The sequence below is a fragment of the Lynx rufus genome, unplaced genomic scaffold, assembly GCF_022079265.1.
Source record: "Lynx rufus isolate CCGP_SWC_20201006 ecotype Redwood Valley unplaced genomic scaffold, mLynRuf1.p SCAF_10, whole genome shotgun sequence".
In the NCBI taxonomy this organism is placed as follows: Eukaryota; Metazoa; Chordata; class Mammalia; order Carnivora; family Felidae; genus Lynx; species Lynx rufus.
In genome coordinates this window covers 16,596,032-16,610,342 of record NW_025814824.1, presented here as the reverse complement: position 1 = coordinate 16,610,342, position 14,311 = coordinate 16,596,032, and the positions used below count along the sequence as shown (strand labels likewise).

Below are 14,311 nucleotides of genomic sequence, written 5' to 3'. Positions count from 1 at the left end.
GCAGTTTTTTTTTTTTTTCTCTTCTCTTTTCTACTTTCTTCCAAAGGAGTGCCAATCACTAACCCAGGAGTTGCCACACTGGGCTTGGATGCTGAACTCTAAGGAAAGGCTTGACCAATTTCTCTTTCTTTCTTTTCTTTCTTTCTTTCTTTCTTTCTTTCTTTCTTTCTTTCTTTCCTTCCTTTTTTCCTTCTTTCTAATATTTATTTATTTTTGGGAGAGTGTAAGCAGAGGAGGGAAAGAGAGAGGGAGACAGAGGATCTGAAGCTGGCTCTGTGCTGATAGGTTTGATAGCAGTGAGCCCAATGTGGAGCTCAAACTCATGAACCATGAGATCATGTCCTGAGCCAAAGTCAGACGGCCAGCCGACTGAGCCACCCAGGTGGCCCAAGGCTTGACCAATTTCTGATCACTTGCAATTATACTGTAGTTTTCCAGTTTCTTTCCATTTAAAAATCCTACATATGAAGGCCTGCCTCATCCTCATTAGATGTGAAATCCAACATTTAATCCCCAGCAATGGCAATGAAAAACAATGATACTTCAAATTACAGTGGTCTAGAGCATTCTTTTTTTAAAGCTCATTATATTTTTCAAAGAACTTTGGAAGTATAGGTTTTTATATTCAGCAAAGCACTTTCCAGAGTAAGCATTTGCATTAACACTGTCATAATGAATCCTGCTGTTATAAAGAAGGTAACTTATTTCCAAGATGTAGAAGCTCACCAATGTATCCCAACGTGGTTGGGATCAGAATGTACGTGTCTGGGTTTCTCACAAGGCCATGCTGCGTACTACGTGCACATGGGCATTTACCCTATTAAAGTTGGGTAAACATGTGCAATTGGGATTTTTGTTACGTTGAAATGGCTAGTTTTCTTCCATATTTTCTCACTCACTAGAACGTTCCTTCTGCCATTGGAAGGCCCCAAAGTATATATTTAGTAGTTACACTTTGAATCATCAGACTGGATTTAGGGATATAAAGGTTTGTGGAAATTCCACTCTCATTCTCCTTGTGGGATTTATTCATTAGGTAAATGAGATCATCAGAACATGATTTTACCAGTGGTAAGAAAATACAGTTTTACTTCACAAGAGGTCTTGATAGAAAAAAGATTATAAAAATAGCAGTTGGCATGTTTTAGCTTTCTCTGGGTCACTTTGCTAAGCAGCTTGTATACAATAGTTTACTGAATCCTCAGTAAGTGTATAAGATGAGGCCCATTATTCCGCACACTTTCAGATGAGAACATTGAGATTCAGAGAGATTAGAGAAGGTGTTCAGGTCACATAACTAGAAGACGACAGAGCCCATGAGTGGGACCCAATCCCTTTGACTCCTGCCTATCTAACACGCAACAAGGTTTAAAGTAAACGGGAGCTGATGTGATTTTGATAAGACGTTTTCTCCCCTATAAACCTCCTTTTCTCCCATCTATATGACCTCTTTAAGTACTCTGCATATTCCCAGCTTAAATTTACAGTTTCCTCAGCCATCAGCCTAAAGCTTTCGTCATTGCTAGAAGGGTTCAGGCTTAAAGTTAGGTCTGAGCTTAAACATGAAAAGGATCTGTAGCCTTTAGTCTCTGTTGATGGTATTTGCACTTTCTGTCTGTTGTTCTGTTGATGTACTACATCATTAGAAAAGCAGGGCCTCTCTAGGCTGTTCGTTCTTGTATCTATAATAAGAAAAGGTATAAAGAGCTTCCTATGACTTTTTCTTTAAAAAGAACAAAGACCGAGCAAATCACATTTTACACACTTCCCCTTGAGCCTGAGTTTCAGCCTTATTGTTACTTTCCCTGTACAAAACCAGTGTACAAAGAGATTCTAAGCCAGAGGCTCTTAAAGAAAATTCAGAGGGTCTGTGAACTTTGATGAGACAACAAATTACACTATTATTTTCACTAACCTACAACTGAAATTCATCATTTCCTTTGACTGTAATGGAGACCACAAACCACAGTGGTATTAGGAGTACCCATGACTGTTTGCAGTCGCAATTACCGATATTAACATAGCACTTTATGATGTTGGCAGATATCTCAAAACACTGTTATACTATGTATTACTTGATGTTACGGTAGTTATAGACTTGCACTAGATTCTGTTATTTAATGTGTTAATAAAGAAGCACATGTATTGCAGTATAATTTAAACAGATATTTTGATGACTGTATTTCAGTATCGTTGGTTTCTTCTGTAATCTTATGTATTTAAATTATGCATTTTAAAACGTTATTCTGAGAAGGGGATCCGTTTTGTTTCCCCAGTCTGGCAAAGAGGGTCCTGACACAAAAATGCTTGGAAACTCCAAAAACAGGTTATTTTCCTAAGGAAGTCAGTTTCTTGGAGGAAAGACCTATAAACTATAAGGGTTACATTTTCTTGTGAAAGATTTAACGTATGGTAAAACATACCCAGCATGGCAAATATTACTACCATCAGAAACATCTCCCTCACCCTTTAAAAATTTTTTTTAATGTTTATTATTTTGAGAGAGAGAGAGAGACACAGAGTGTGAGCGGGGGAGGGGTAGAGAGAGAGGGAGGCACAGAATCTGAAGCAGGTTCCAGGCTCCGGGCTGTCAGCACAGAGCCCGACATGGGGCTTGAACCCATGAACCACGAGATCATGACCCGAGCAGAAGTTGGACACTTAACCATCTGAGCCACCCAGGCGCCCCCTCACCCATTTTGTAACAGAGTCACTCTGAGTGTCAGTTGCCGTTTTGATCAGTGTTAGCACGAAATTATACTTACGCAATCCTTTTATGCTTTGGTGTCAGTTTTTTAAAAAGTAAATTTTACCGAAGAAAACCATTTCAGAAGAGTGCACACGACATAAGCATATCTCTCAAGAAATTTTCACAACCGAGACATATGTGTTACCAACATCCAGATCAAGAATTTGGGAGCATGTATATTCTACTGGATATAAATGCTGCGTGTATAGCATTTAACGGGTGCCCTTGATGGAGCAGTGGTTGTATCTGCAGAACCACACAGCACCCGGTGCCCTGCCGAGCCCTGACGGACTCCTCCTACAGAGACCGTGGCCTCATGTGAGGGACACAGGCTTCAGCTCAATTCGAATCCTGTCATCCTCACTCGTGAACCGTGCAGACTCTGACAAATTGCTTCATCGTCTCGAACATCAATGTACTTATTGGCAAAATGAGGCTGTGAGGATGCTCGTGCTTTCCCTTTACGGTAGCTGAGAATTAGAGAAAATATCATTAGAATGTCTAGTATAGACAAATGGTAAATGAATGATGGATACCACCATCAGTAACTGTGAACACATCGCTAAGACATTCATTTGTGGCCTCAAAGTTTATAATAGCATAACGAGGGCGTTGCGGGAGACAGTGAATTTACTAAAATTTTCAAGCACACCTGGACAGTTTTTATGGTACATTTAATTCACATAATGTTGAACTTACTACAGGGTGAATGCAAGTTTAAAGAAAGAAATTAAGATTCTGGTTATTGTTTTCTTGAGTTTCTGAGGAAGTGAAATCCCCATTTGCTAAATGCATTTTCTTTTTTCTTTGGAGGTGTTGGGGAAAATTTGACTGATCCATCTGTTATAAAACCTGAAGACAAACAGTAAGTTAATTTATGATGTTCTCATTTTGAAAATCGCACTTAACACATTGTACATGGTTTTATCAAAATAATTTTTAAACATTTATATTTCTTGCCTAGCTCCTAGAAAGATTTTGAGGCAGCTTATGTTTTCATAGAAGCTGGATATCTGTATTGGATATATATCTATCTATATCTACCTCTGTCTAATACCATAAGATTTTTTTTTTAATGCAGAACTTAGGAAATGGGAACAAAAAGAACATATGGAAATAAGATGAAATTTGGAGTTAATACACATAAATGGAAAATATAAAGACCAATGCCGTAACCAATGCAAATTTAACTCTGAGTTTTCTGGTGGCCCAAACAAAAGAGAAATATGGGTAGGTTCAGCTTCTATAGGCTTTGACACGAAAACAGTTAGTGTCATAGGAGAAGCAAAGATTTCGTTGTTGCCTTCTCATTGGAGTCACTGCATCTCACGTCTTCGATCACATGCCTATAAATTGAAAGGCATCGAGTGTGCTATTCAGTCACAGCAAATCTACAAGAGGCCAAGAAAACAGGGCTTAAATATGAAGCATCAGACTGACTAAATTCAGGGATGCAGTTTAAATTCCACAGAAGAATGAGTCATCTGCCTGTCCTTTGAATTCCCATGGGCATTTGGTCCCGGAAGTAGGCTTTGGGGAAAGTTTGGCAGCGGAGGGTCTGAGGTTTTATTCTTCTGTTAAAGGTGATCAAAGAGACTTTGATCAAAAATGGTTAAGGACTGATCAAAATGGCCGACAACAGTGCTTCCCAAACATGAGCTTCCCTCACAATCAATCACCAGGAGAGCTGGTTGTGATTCAGTGGGTTTGGGGTGAGGTCAAATAAGGTAACAAGTTTCCAGACGATTCTGATGCTGCTGGCCTGGAGACGACACTTTGAGAACTGCTAGCATATGGTAGCTTGACCTCTCAGTTGTCCTAAATGTCTGTACCTGGCCCCTGGGTTGTAGAAAATAGATATGAAATGATCTATGTGGTCAGTCTTCATACAATAACACCTGAAATTTTTACCTCTCTCCCATACACTCATATTGTAAACATTTGTTGCTTTAATGCGCTATTTTTCCCCCTCAACTATTTACTCTAAATATATTCTCATGTGTAGGCATCTGTGCCAAGAGGTTCATCTAAAAGTGTTTTAGCTATTTCTTCGGACTAGGTGAGTTAGAGAAGATAAAGGTCATCCATAATGCTCCTATGCATACAGTTTCTATGATATTTGAACATAGAATGCATATTGTAACCTTTAGGGTACAGATAGAGGCTTTATTATTTTTTATTTTAGCAGATATTATTTTAGGATATTATTTCTTCCATAGCACCACGTGCCCAAGGGTTTAGAGTGTGGACCTTGTACTATACATAGTACTTCCTTGATAAGTTTGCAGTGAAAAACTTTTTGCATAAAGAATGAACCAAGTTTATGTATACTTCATCATCTATTACATTTTTTACCTTGATATGTATGTCATTTAAAGTGACCTGAATATTTCCAACTTCTAGAATTTAAGAAGCTTATATTATCCCACTTGACAGTTGAGTATTTAATTGCATTCTGTAGGCCAGGGGGTCTCGGTTTCTATTAAGGTCACCTAGGAAACTAAAAAAAAAATTAAAAAAAAATGCTTCTCAGAATGAGTATCAAATCAAAATTTATGGGGATGGAGTCCTGATGTTTGTATTTTTTGAGAAGTCAGCTATGTGATTCTGCTGGGCAACCAAGGGTAGGGACCTCTTGTCTTACGGCAGACTCTATTGTTTATGACTTGAAGGTAGGAACTTTGGAAACTGATCTGATCGGATGGTGTCACTGTAGCCTGCCTGGTTTGGTGGGGTTACCTCATTTTGGGTGCAGTGGGTTTTCCTGGTGAAGGTAACTATTTTCTCACAGTGGTGGCAGGTCGCGTGTAATTGGTTCAACGAGGCACACGTTTTTGAGCGCCTTGTGTGACCAACCTGCCACAGACGGGTGACAGCAGCACCTGGGAGGTGGTCAGACATGCAAACCCTCACGACCCTCCCTAGAGCTACCGAATCAGAGTCTGAACTTTGACAAGATCTGCAGGCGATTTGGTGGAACTGGAAGTTTGAGAAGTGCCTGTTGAAGCAAGTGCCTTCACGTGACGCTTGCTTTGCCCTTCACAACAACCTTGGAAGTAGGCGTCCTCCTTCCCGTTCCCAAATGAGAAAGCTAAAGCCTGGTGAAGACGCTTAACTTGTCTACGAGGATGAGGGGCCAATGAAAGGGGAAAACCCTCTACCAAAGGAGAAGATTTTTTGTGGTACGGCTTCTACTCTAATCTATAGTGCCTCTTGTCTCTGCTCTCTCGCCAGACTTGCGCATGTGAGGGCACAGTCAAGGGGCCTCTCCCCTGAAGCCTGTCTGGCCACTTGGTGTGCTTCCTGGGGTCACCAAGCCTCACTGGAGGCTGCCTCAGTCATTGGCAGTTAGGGATTGTTTTCTACTCACTGCCTTGATGGCTTGGGGCATTTGACAAGTCCGAAATGACGACGGTGGTCATTAGATGTTCTTTACTAAATCTGTGTGTACATGGTGCTAATTGGCATTCTCTCACTTGTGGAACCAAACTACCGCTTGCTTTTGCTGGGCTGTGAAAGATCTGGAAAACAGTTTGTTGTTGTTGTTGTTGCTGTTTTTAAACTTTGCCAAGACCTCAAGGCTGTCGGCATGCGGTAGGATTGTACATGCAATAGATGCATGTGAATGTTTCTACGACCCCCTTCCCCTCTCCTCTGTACAGGGAGTGGCCAGACCCCTCATACAGGCATTTTAGAGTAACTTTGATTCTTTTGCGTTAACTTTCACAAAGCTCATGGAGGGAAATTGTTTAGCTTAAAGCTTTTATCTGAGAATCAATGTTACATCCCTAAGTGGGCAGGGGTGCGTTCTGCTTTACTGGGAGGAAAGGAATGGCAGTAAGGAATCCAAGAATGAAGTATTCCCAACAGGGTCCCGCTTGACAATATACGAGGAATGACTGAAATAACACTTTCATTTTTCACTCTATTGGCATCGTAAGAGATTTGGTACAAAATATCGAGCGATTCTACTTTTTCTTTTTTTTTTTCTCCCACATTTGATTTCACCAGATGTACTGAAAGAGAGGAATAGTTAACTAGAGGTAGCTTACGCAGCCGGGTAAATACCACCAGAGCCGCACTTTGTGAGGGCGATCGAGTGACCAGGAAAGTTAATCCTGGGTGTCTGTTCACGTTGTCTTCCCAAGAGATTTCCTCCACCTCCCAGCCTCAGAGCAACGAGGCAATCTGAGATCAAACTGACATCAGCCCTCATTCTGAGCTTGGCACATCTTCAGAGCAGCTACTGTTGTTCTGCCAAAAGGAAGTGGAAATTGAGATAAATGTTTCAATACTCAGATGGAAAAAAAAGTTTTTTTACACCACGTCCCTTTTTGAAAAACCACATTCCTTAGAAGCGGAGTTTATTGTTTCCTTTTGTGATAGTTTGCTTTTCTTTTTTCCTTAAGACGTGGCATTTAAGAGTGGTAATTGAGTTCAGATTTTAAAATGTGCCGTTTCCACTCTGCATGTCATTAAAGTGTTAGCTTCCCTAAAGTTGCTTTGGATGTGCTCCTGGTGTACTCTGTTTCACGGTGCGCAGAGCATCCGCCTAAAGAAATCGTTGTCTGTGACCTTATCATGGACAAACTTTGAGGCTGGAATCTGCCAGGGATCTGCTTTATGGAGTATTCAGAAGGTGCCTCATCTACGCTGGTTCTGTCTGTAATTTTGTCACCTACAATTAGCGTACGTAGTTCACTTCCACAAAGTCAATGCCTCCTGTGGTCTTGTCTTTCCACAAAGAGCCCAGCTATAGCAGTTTGCAGGATAAAATCCATCTGTCCAAAGCACCATGGGTGCTGGAAGTAGGGTCTTGTCAGGCATTTATTTTTGAGGATATCAATTATTTTCAGAAAAGCATTTGGGTTTGAAACAATGTTTATGGATCTTTTCAGAAGGTGTGTTCCCCTAGTACGTTTGTTTTACTTTGTACCTCACCTTTCGAGTATTTGAGTAGAACATTTGGTCACGAATGTCACTCACTCTCACCCCATAGGCATTAAAAAAGGGTGTCACTGTATTTTGTTTTAATGCGGTACATAGAAAATTCACTCTTCTTCTATCAGATTAGCGTTGAAATGAGTTTCACAGTAGGTCTTGGAGTTGGGTACAAAGATTTAAGTGCATTTGAATTTTAAATTTGCAAACCTAACATTGTTGCTTCCCCAAAGTGCTCTATTCTTTGTGGGCTCCTTCAAGTTTACTGGGTTACTACGGGATACTGTTCGGTATCTCAGAGAATCCTAGCTGAGCCCTTTTCCTTCACTGTGATCTCATTGATATTCTGATATTTCCTCTAGATCAAGAGGAATGGTGTTTGGACCAGCCAATTTAGGGGAAGATGCAATTAGAAACTTCATTGCAAAACATCGTTGCAACTCCTGCTGCCGGAAGCTCAAACTCCCGGGTATGCTCCGAACAATTCTATTTCTCTCTTAGTAAATCTCTCCTAGAACAACATCCTTTGTAACCTGGGATGGAGTCGAAAATCTCAATCACATTTTTATCTCATTCACAGTCGAGTCCTGACTTTCTGACTGCAAATTTTTCAAGTCTCTGAAGGGATTAAAAGGACAGGGATTTACTTCAGGTTCTGCCAAAATGTGATAAAACAACATTGGGCCCAATACTTGTCACAGTCTCTCCAAGGGGAAAGGTTTACCAACTTAATTGGGGTAAAATTGAACTGAGGCAGGTCTCCCCCGACCCCTCCCTCTTTGAGTCCTGTGTGGTGTCCACAGGATTTCAATCCTTATTTACCCATTGGACGCTCGGGACCGTGGAGTATCTAGGGAAACAACAGCTGTCAATTAAAATAGTGCTTTTCACTCCAAAAACCGGCCACGTTAAACATATATTGCAATGTGTATTTTTAAAAAGTTGATTTGATAATATGGCACACTTTGTCCAAAACTGACATAGTCTCCATAGAAAAATATTCTTAACAGAAAAGCAAGCAGCAGGAGGTCTGTGTCCTCCAGACTGGCAGTCCTACTCTGTCAAATGCTTTTCTTTGATCTCAGAAGGGATGCTTCATGTCTGTCTCAGCTTGTTCCCTCTTTTCTTAGGTCATACCAAACTTGTCCTTAGACTGGCATCTCACATATTTTAAGCAGAGTAGTCCTTCCTGCCTTAGAATAAGTGAGCATGCCCTGAATTGGAAATTGGTAAAAGATCATTATCATCCGTCGTAGCTTAGGGTGGAGTAGGTGTCAATTTACAACAAAGAAGGGCAACTTGTAATCTCGTTGGAGATAGAGGTAGGAGGTTGAGAAGCTCGTGTAGGCATGGCGTGGCATGGCGGAAGACTGGGATTGGGATCAGGCTTCTAGTTCCAGTGGGAAATAGCCTGGCAGCCAGGGGTGATGGATGGTTGGGTCGGGGGAGAGATCAGACTGGAACAGCAGGGAGGGGGGCTCTCACTCTCATCTTGTAGCTGCTCGGGATTCTGTCTCACAGCCACACGGCAGACTTGAGCAAAGAGATCAGCTCACAGCATGGTGGCCACGCTCCCCAGTGGCCTCCTCTCTCTGGCAGACACAGGGACTGCATCTGATCGGCTAAGAGAACAGGAGACCAGAGACATAACTCCCTGCTTCTGTCCTTGAGTCCAGTTAGCTCTTCTGCATGATTAAGGTTGAGATTGGTTTTTCTTTTTTAAACCCACCATGGTGGGTTTTGAGTCACTCAGTAATTCTTCCAGTTCTAGGCTTAATATTTGTTTTCTTTCAAAACCTTAGTTAACACATTTCAGTGGAAATAAGGAGTACCCTCATGTATTCAGACATTTGGTAATATGAGTATAAAAAAGTCTTAGTTAGGAAAATAGAATTACAGGTGATTTTTCTTTGGCCTTGATTATGATTTACTTTTTTTTTTTTTTAAGGAAAAGTAATTTAAGATCGTATGTAAGAGCATAGAATTCAGAGCCAGATAGGTTGAGCTCATATCCCAGTAATGCTTTTTACTAGCTATGTGACCTTGGGCCTTGATTTTCTCATCCACAAACTGAGTATAATAGCACATAGCTCATAAAATTGACGTGAGGATCGAAGTAATATACGCATATGTTCCGTAAGTGCTGGTTATCAATAAACTAAAATACGTATTCATTTTATGTCCAGATAATCCCCATATAACATTAAAAAGGAAAGTAAGGAGTACATATTTAAGGTTAATCTTAATCAATACAGCAGTAAATGCTACATAAACACCAAAAGCCCACCCTCCTCCATAAGCTTCTCCCTAGAGATTACACTCCTATCAGTGCTTTCTTTTGATAATTTCCTTTTCTTGATCATGACCTGAGCCGAAGTCGGACGCTCAACCGCCTGAGCCACCCAGGCGCCCCAATAATTTCTTCTTCAAATGGAAGAAGGAGGCTCTAGGGAGCATAGGATCCAGTAACTGGATGAAGCCTTCCCAGGCAGCATCAAACCTACAGACAGCTTTGTCGTAGAACACTGAGCACTGAAATCTCGAGTCTACCTTTTTGGCTGAGCTCCCTGGTCCTGCACAGCAGTCAGCAGCGAAAATGCCCTGTTTCCAGGTTGGCCTCGCTTAACTCCATCCAGGCCGTGCCTTCTAGGGTGCTGCATGTTGAATCCAGCAACCAAATCTTTCTTCACTTGCCCCAGTGAACGCAAACCTACGACAGCACTGGGGAGTTAGACTGACACGTGGACACGGCGGGAGGGGGGGTGGTTTGGACATGGTGGAGGGTGCGAGTTTCACGTATCTGTGACCTGAGGAGGCAGGGTCCTTTCTGAGCACGTGGCCAGACCTGAAGTGCAATTCATCCGTGTGAACACTACCTTCTCGAGGGTCCCCCTATAACTGTCTTAATTGCTTTCCTTGCAGATTTAAAAAGAAATGACTATTCCCCTGGAAGGCTAAATTCCACTTTTGGACTTGATACCAAAATAGAACCAGCCGAGGGGCCTCCGGCGAGGGAAGGGGGTGGGAATTCTCCAGAAGACCTCACACGACTGTGAAAAAGGGGAAGGAGAGGCAAGAGGACACCAGTACTTGCCCTCCCTTCGGTGGACTCTGTGGGAACAAAGACCGACCGGAGTAACTTCCGTGACACCGGAGCCTCTGTCAGGACGGCCTTTCCCCGCGGCCCTCCTTGAGACGTGCCTTCCGAGCCTCAAGTGTTGTCCTGTCTCAAGACCTCATTGGTGTAGATGGCTGGGCTCCCCCGGATGCTGCCCTGTGTGTGCAGTGCTTTGCACGTGTTCGTCCTCCTGTAGTTGGGAAGGAAGACACTCGGACGAGCCCCTGGGGTTGCTGCTCCTTCATACCTCATTGCTTTAGCCGGTTGCTTAGAACCCTTGGAGCAGGACGGTGGGCACTGAAGGACCAGGGAGATGAATTTAATTTATTTCCTCGCTGCACTGTGTATGCCGACTCTAGCCCCCACCGCGATTCATTACCTCACCCACACATTGTGTTTTTGTAGGGACGCGCACATTAAAAAGGCATTTGACTTCTCCTCTCTCCTTTCCTGAAGCGTAAGGGCTTTAAAGAGCAACCACAAGGAAAACGGTGGAATGGGTGTATTTGCATAGACTGGAGCACGCTCCCGCGCAGTCTCACCGGTTAAAAAAGTTAGGATCCTGGTGAAGTCTAGATGGGGCTGAGGTTTTGTCAGTGAATCACACGATGCCTGGACACTTCAGTTTCCTCTGAAAGAAAGGAAAAGGGAAATCTGAAACAAATGCTCCTGCATCCTTCTTCATTTTTTTTTTTTTTTTAAAGGGGAACAGGGATATGTAGAAGTCGAAGTTGCCAAGAAATATTTTCCCTTCCCTTAAGCTCAGGAGTACCGTCAGTTAGAGTTGGCTAAGCCAACCTCTAAAACATGACTCCCTTTTCCAAAGCTTCGTATATAATATTACGGGCTAAGTTACTCCGTCAGGTCCTCGGGGGAAAGATGATGTTTCTGACTGAAAACGCACTTCGAAGGTGTTTGCTTCGTCCCAGTGCAGAGTGCTGGTGGCTTATAGAGGGCCACAGTGTACATTTAAAGTATGGCCCGAGAACATGGTATCAGTTTCAGAGGCTCAAAGGAAGGCTGCCACGACACTGCACTGCACAGAACCTTTGGGGGATCAGCCATCACGCTGTTGTACTGATCGGGGTCACCCCACCTCAGAACTAGCATGAGCTTTTTACACAAGGAGGGAATGGAGAGTTTGGAAAATGTCAACTCCTCTTTATCTCTAGCCCTTACATTAGCTGGTTTGCTTTTTAACTGACATGCCTGCATTTCTAGGTTATGCTTCAGGGGAAAAGTTGCCCAGGCATTCAGGGCTGGAGAGCTACACATTCAGGTTGCCAAGGGTTGTAGACACAACACACGATTCTTGTGTGGCTTGCAAAGGACTAATTTCTACCCGTTTTACTCTAGTCTTGAGAGTGGCGGTGGGCAGGAGATTGGGTGGTTTCTTGATTGTCAATGGGGATAAAATGTTCATGCTTTTTTCAGAGCTTACCTTCTTTACCCTATTCTGAAAATCAGTAAGGGATCTACGAGTACCTCAGTGCTGTGTTCAACTGTGGAAAGAGGCAGGCATTAATTGATTGGTCAAATATTTGTTATCTGGAATGGAACTTGAAAACAAATGCATTTTGATTTCAAATTTCTGTTATGCTCTTCCCTTCCCTCCCCTCCCCTCCTCTCTCGTTTTCTTCCCTTCCCTTCCTTTCTCTTTCCTTCCCTTCCCTTCCCTTCCCTTCCCTTCCCTTCCCTTCCCTTCCCTTCCCTTCCCTTCCCTTCCCTCCCCTTCTCTTCCTTTTTTTTTTTTTCAGAAAAATCACCAGAATAATATCTTAAAAAGATGAAATGCTGGGCAAAGATCACTGTAGGACTGCTTGTATGCAAATACCGATGTGACAGTCATGACTTTTGAGCAATTCATGATCACAGAAGGGTGGATATTCATTCATTCATTCGGTCAGTTTTATTCAACAGATATTTACTAAGTGCCTTCTCTGTACTGTGTGAGTGACAAGGATGCAATGAACAGAGCATTTCTTCACCCTTAAAAAGCTTTATGTGTCATGTTTCTTTCTGGTTTTTTTTTTTTTTTCCCCTTTGGTACCAAGTTGGGATTTCTGGTTAATACTAAAAAACAAAAACAAAAAGACTCCTGGGGGGAATATTGGAGGCAGTAATGTGTCCCATGTTTCATCTGACAGTGGGTGTAGGTCTGACTTGTATAAGAGAATTGGGGAAAGCAAGAAGACCTGGCTAGGGCTGGTTTTAGGAACCACTGAGGAAAAATGAACTGCCCAATTCTCACATGAGCACAAAGCCCATGTCACAGATGGGATCTGAATCAGGGGATCGAGAGGCAGCCAGGTTCCCAGGAATCCTTCCTGCAGGTACCCTATGTACATGTTTTCCTTTCAGCGAGGCTGTGTGTTCCTGGAGTGACTTCTGCCCATGACATCTTAAAGCCTCTGAGTGCTCTGGGGGAATGAGATCAGATATAGTTTTGGGTGTTCCTCACCCTGTGACTATTTTCTGTGGCTTTGCAAAACAAGTTCTAGGTGACTAAGACTTCCTAAACAACCATTCACTGAATGTTTAAAACACAATTGTATTTTCTTGGTGGTTGTTGTTTGTTACTGTTTTAGATGAGATGGATCACTAAGGTTCTAGAAGTCATGACACAGAAGCCCCTGTCATGGTTTGTTGTCTTTCTTCAATGGTCACCAGCATCTAGCACTAAACATGGCACATTATGAGCTTTTGACATTATTTATTGAAAGAAATAATAAAACCTGCAAATGACCATGGATTTCATTCACTAGGTAATAAATCAGATTTGCATTTTTAATCTAGAAGGGAATGATTACCAATTCCTTAAGACCCAACACAATTCTTTTGATCTCTCTCTGTTTTAATTTTCCAGGAAATAGCTTTTAACAACCTACACCTTGTCTATTGAATTTTCCACCAGTTCTTGCCCTTATCACCGTTGTGATACAGAGTACAGTCCTTCTTACTGGTGACAATTGAAATGAGATGATAAGTTCCCAGAAACTGCCTAGAAATAATCATCACTTTATTACCCTTTGAAAAGAAGATTGATAGAAAAGTCATTTGAAAGATGGTTCATTACCATGCCCTAGTACGATTTCTTTACTCACATCTCTCCAAAGCATGAGAAAGGGAGGATTATTCTCTGAGGTCGGAATTTGAAGTCTGTGTGTTCGCCTCTTTGAAGTCTTGGTATTTAATTTTCTGTAGTCATTTCTTGGGCAATTTTCTAAGAAACTAGTTGAAGCTAATTTATCATAAGTTAAAGTCAAATGACAGAAAAGATTTTTTCCCCCCTTAACAGTCTTTTATTCCACAGAGGTTAGCTTCTGAAGGAAAATGAGGCTTAAATAGCATTTCAAATCTCCAGTCACATGGGTGGGTACATAGAATAGAAAGCGTTCTGGAAACCACACTGTTGTTTTTTTTTTTTTTTTATTTAGCACAGTTAATACTTTGTGACTTTTCTTTCTAGACCATGATGTGCAGATAAAATATATTTTTGTGAA

The 14,311-nt window shown here is 41.9% G+C and overlaps 1 protein-coding gene across 1 annotated transcript in view; it reads left to right on the top strand.

Annotated features, from left to right (window-relative positions):
* TRPM6 (transient receptor potential cation channel subfamily M member 6) overlaps positions 1-12,427 on the top strand; it is a 124,853-nt gene extending 112,426 nt beyond the window's left edge. The window contains exons 37-39 of the mRNA XM_047096114.1: positions 3,563-3,614; positions 8,053-8,159; positions 10,613-12,427. Coding sequence (XP_046952070.1) covers positions 3,563-3,614; positions 8,053-8,159; positions 10,613-10,746 — 293 coding nt within the window. The 3' untranslated portion in view covers positions 10,747-12,427. The remainder of the gene's footprint in view (positions 1-3,562; positions 3,615-8,052; positions 8,160-10,612) is intronic.
* Positions 12,428-14,311: the final 1,884 nt, after the last annotated feature.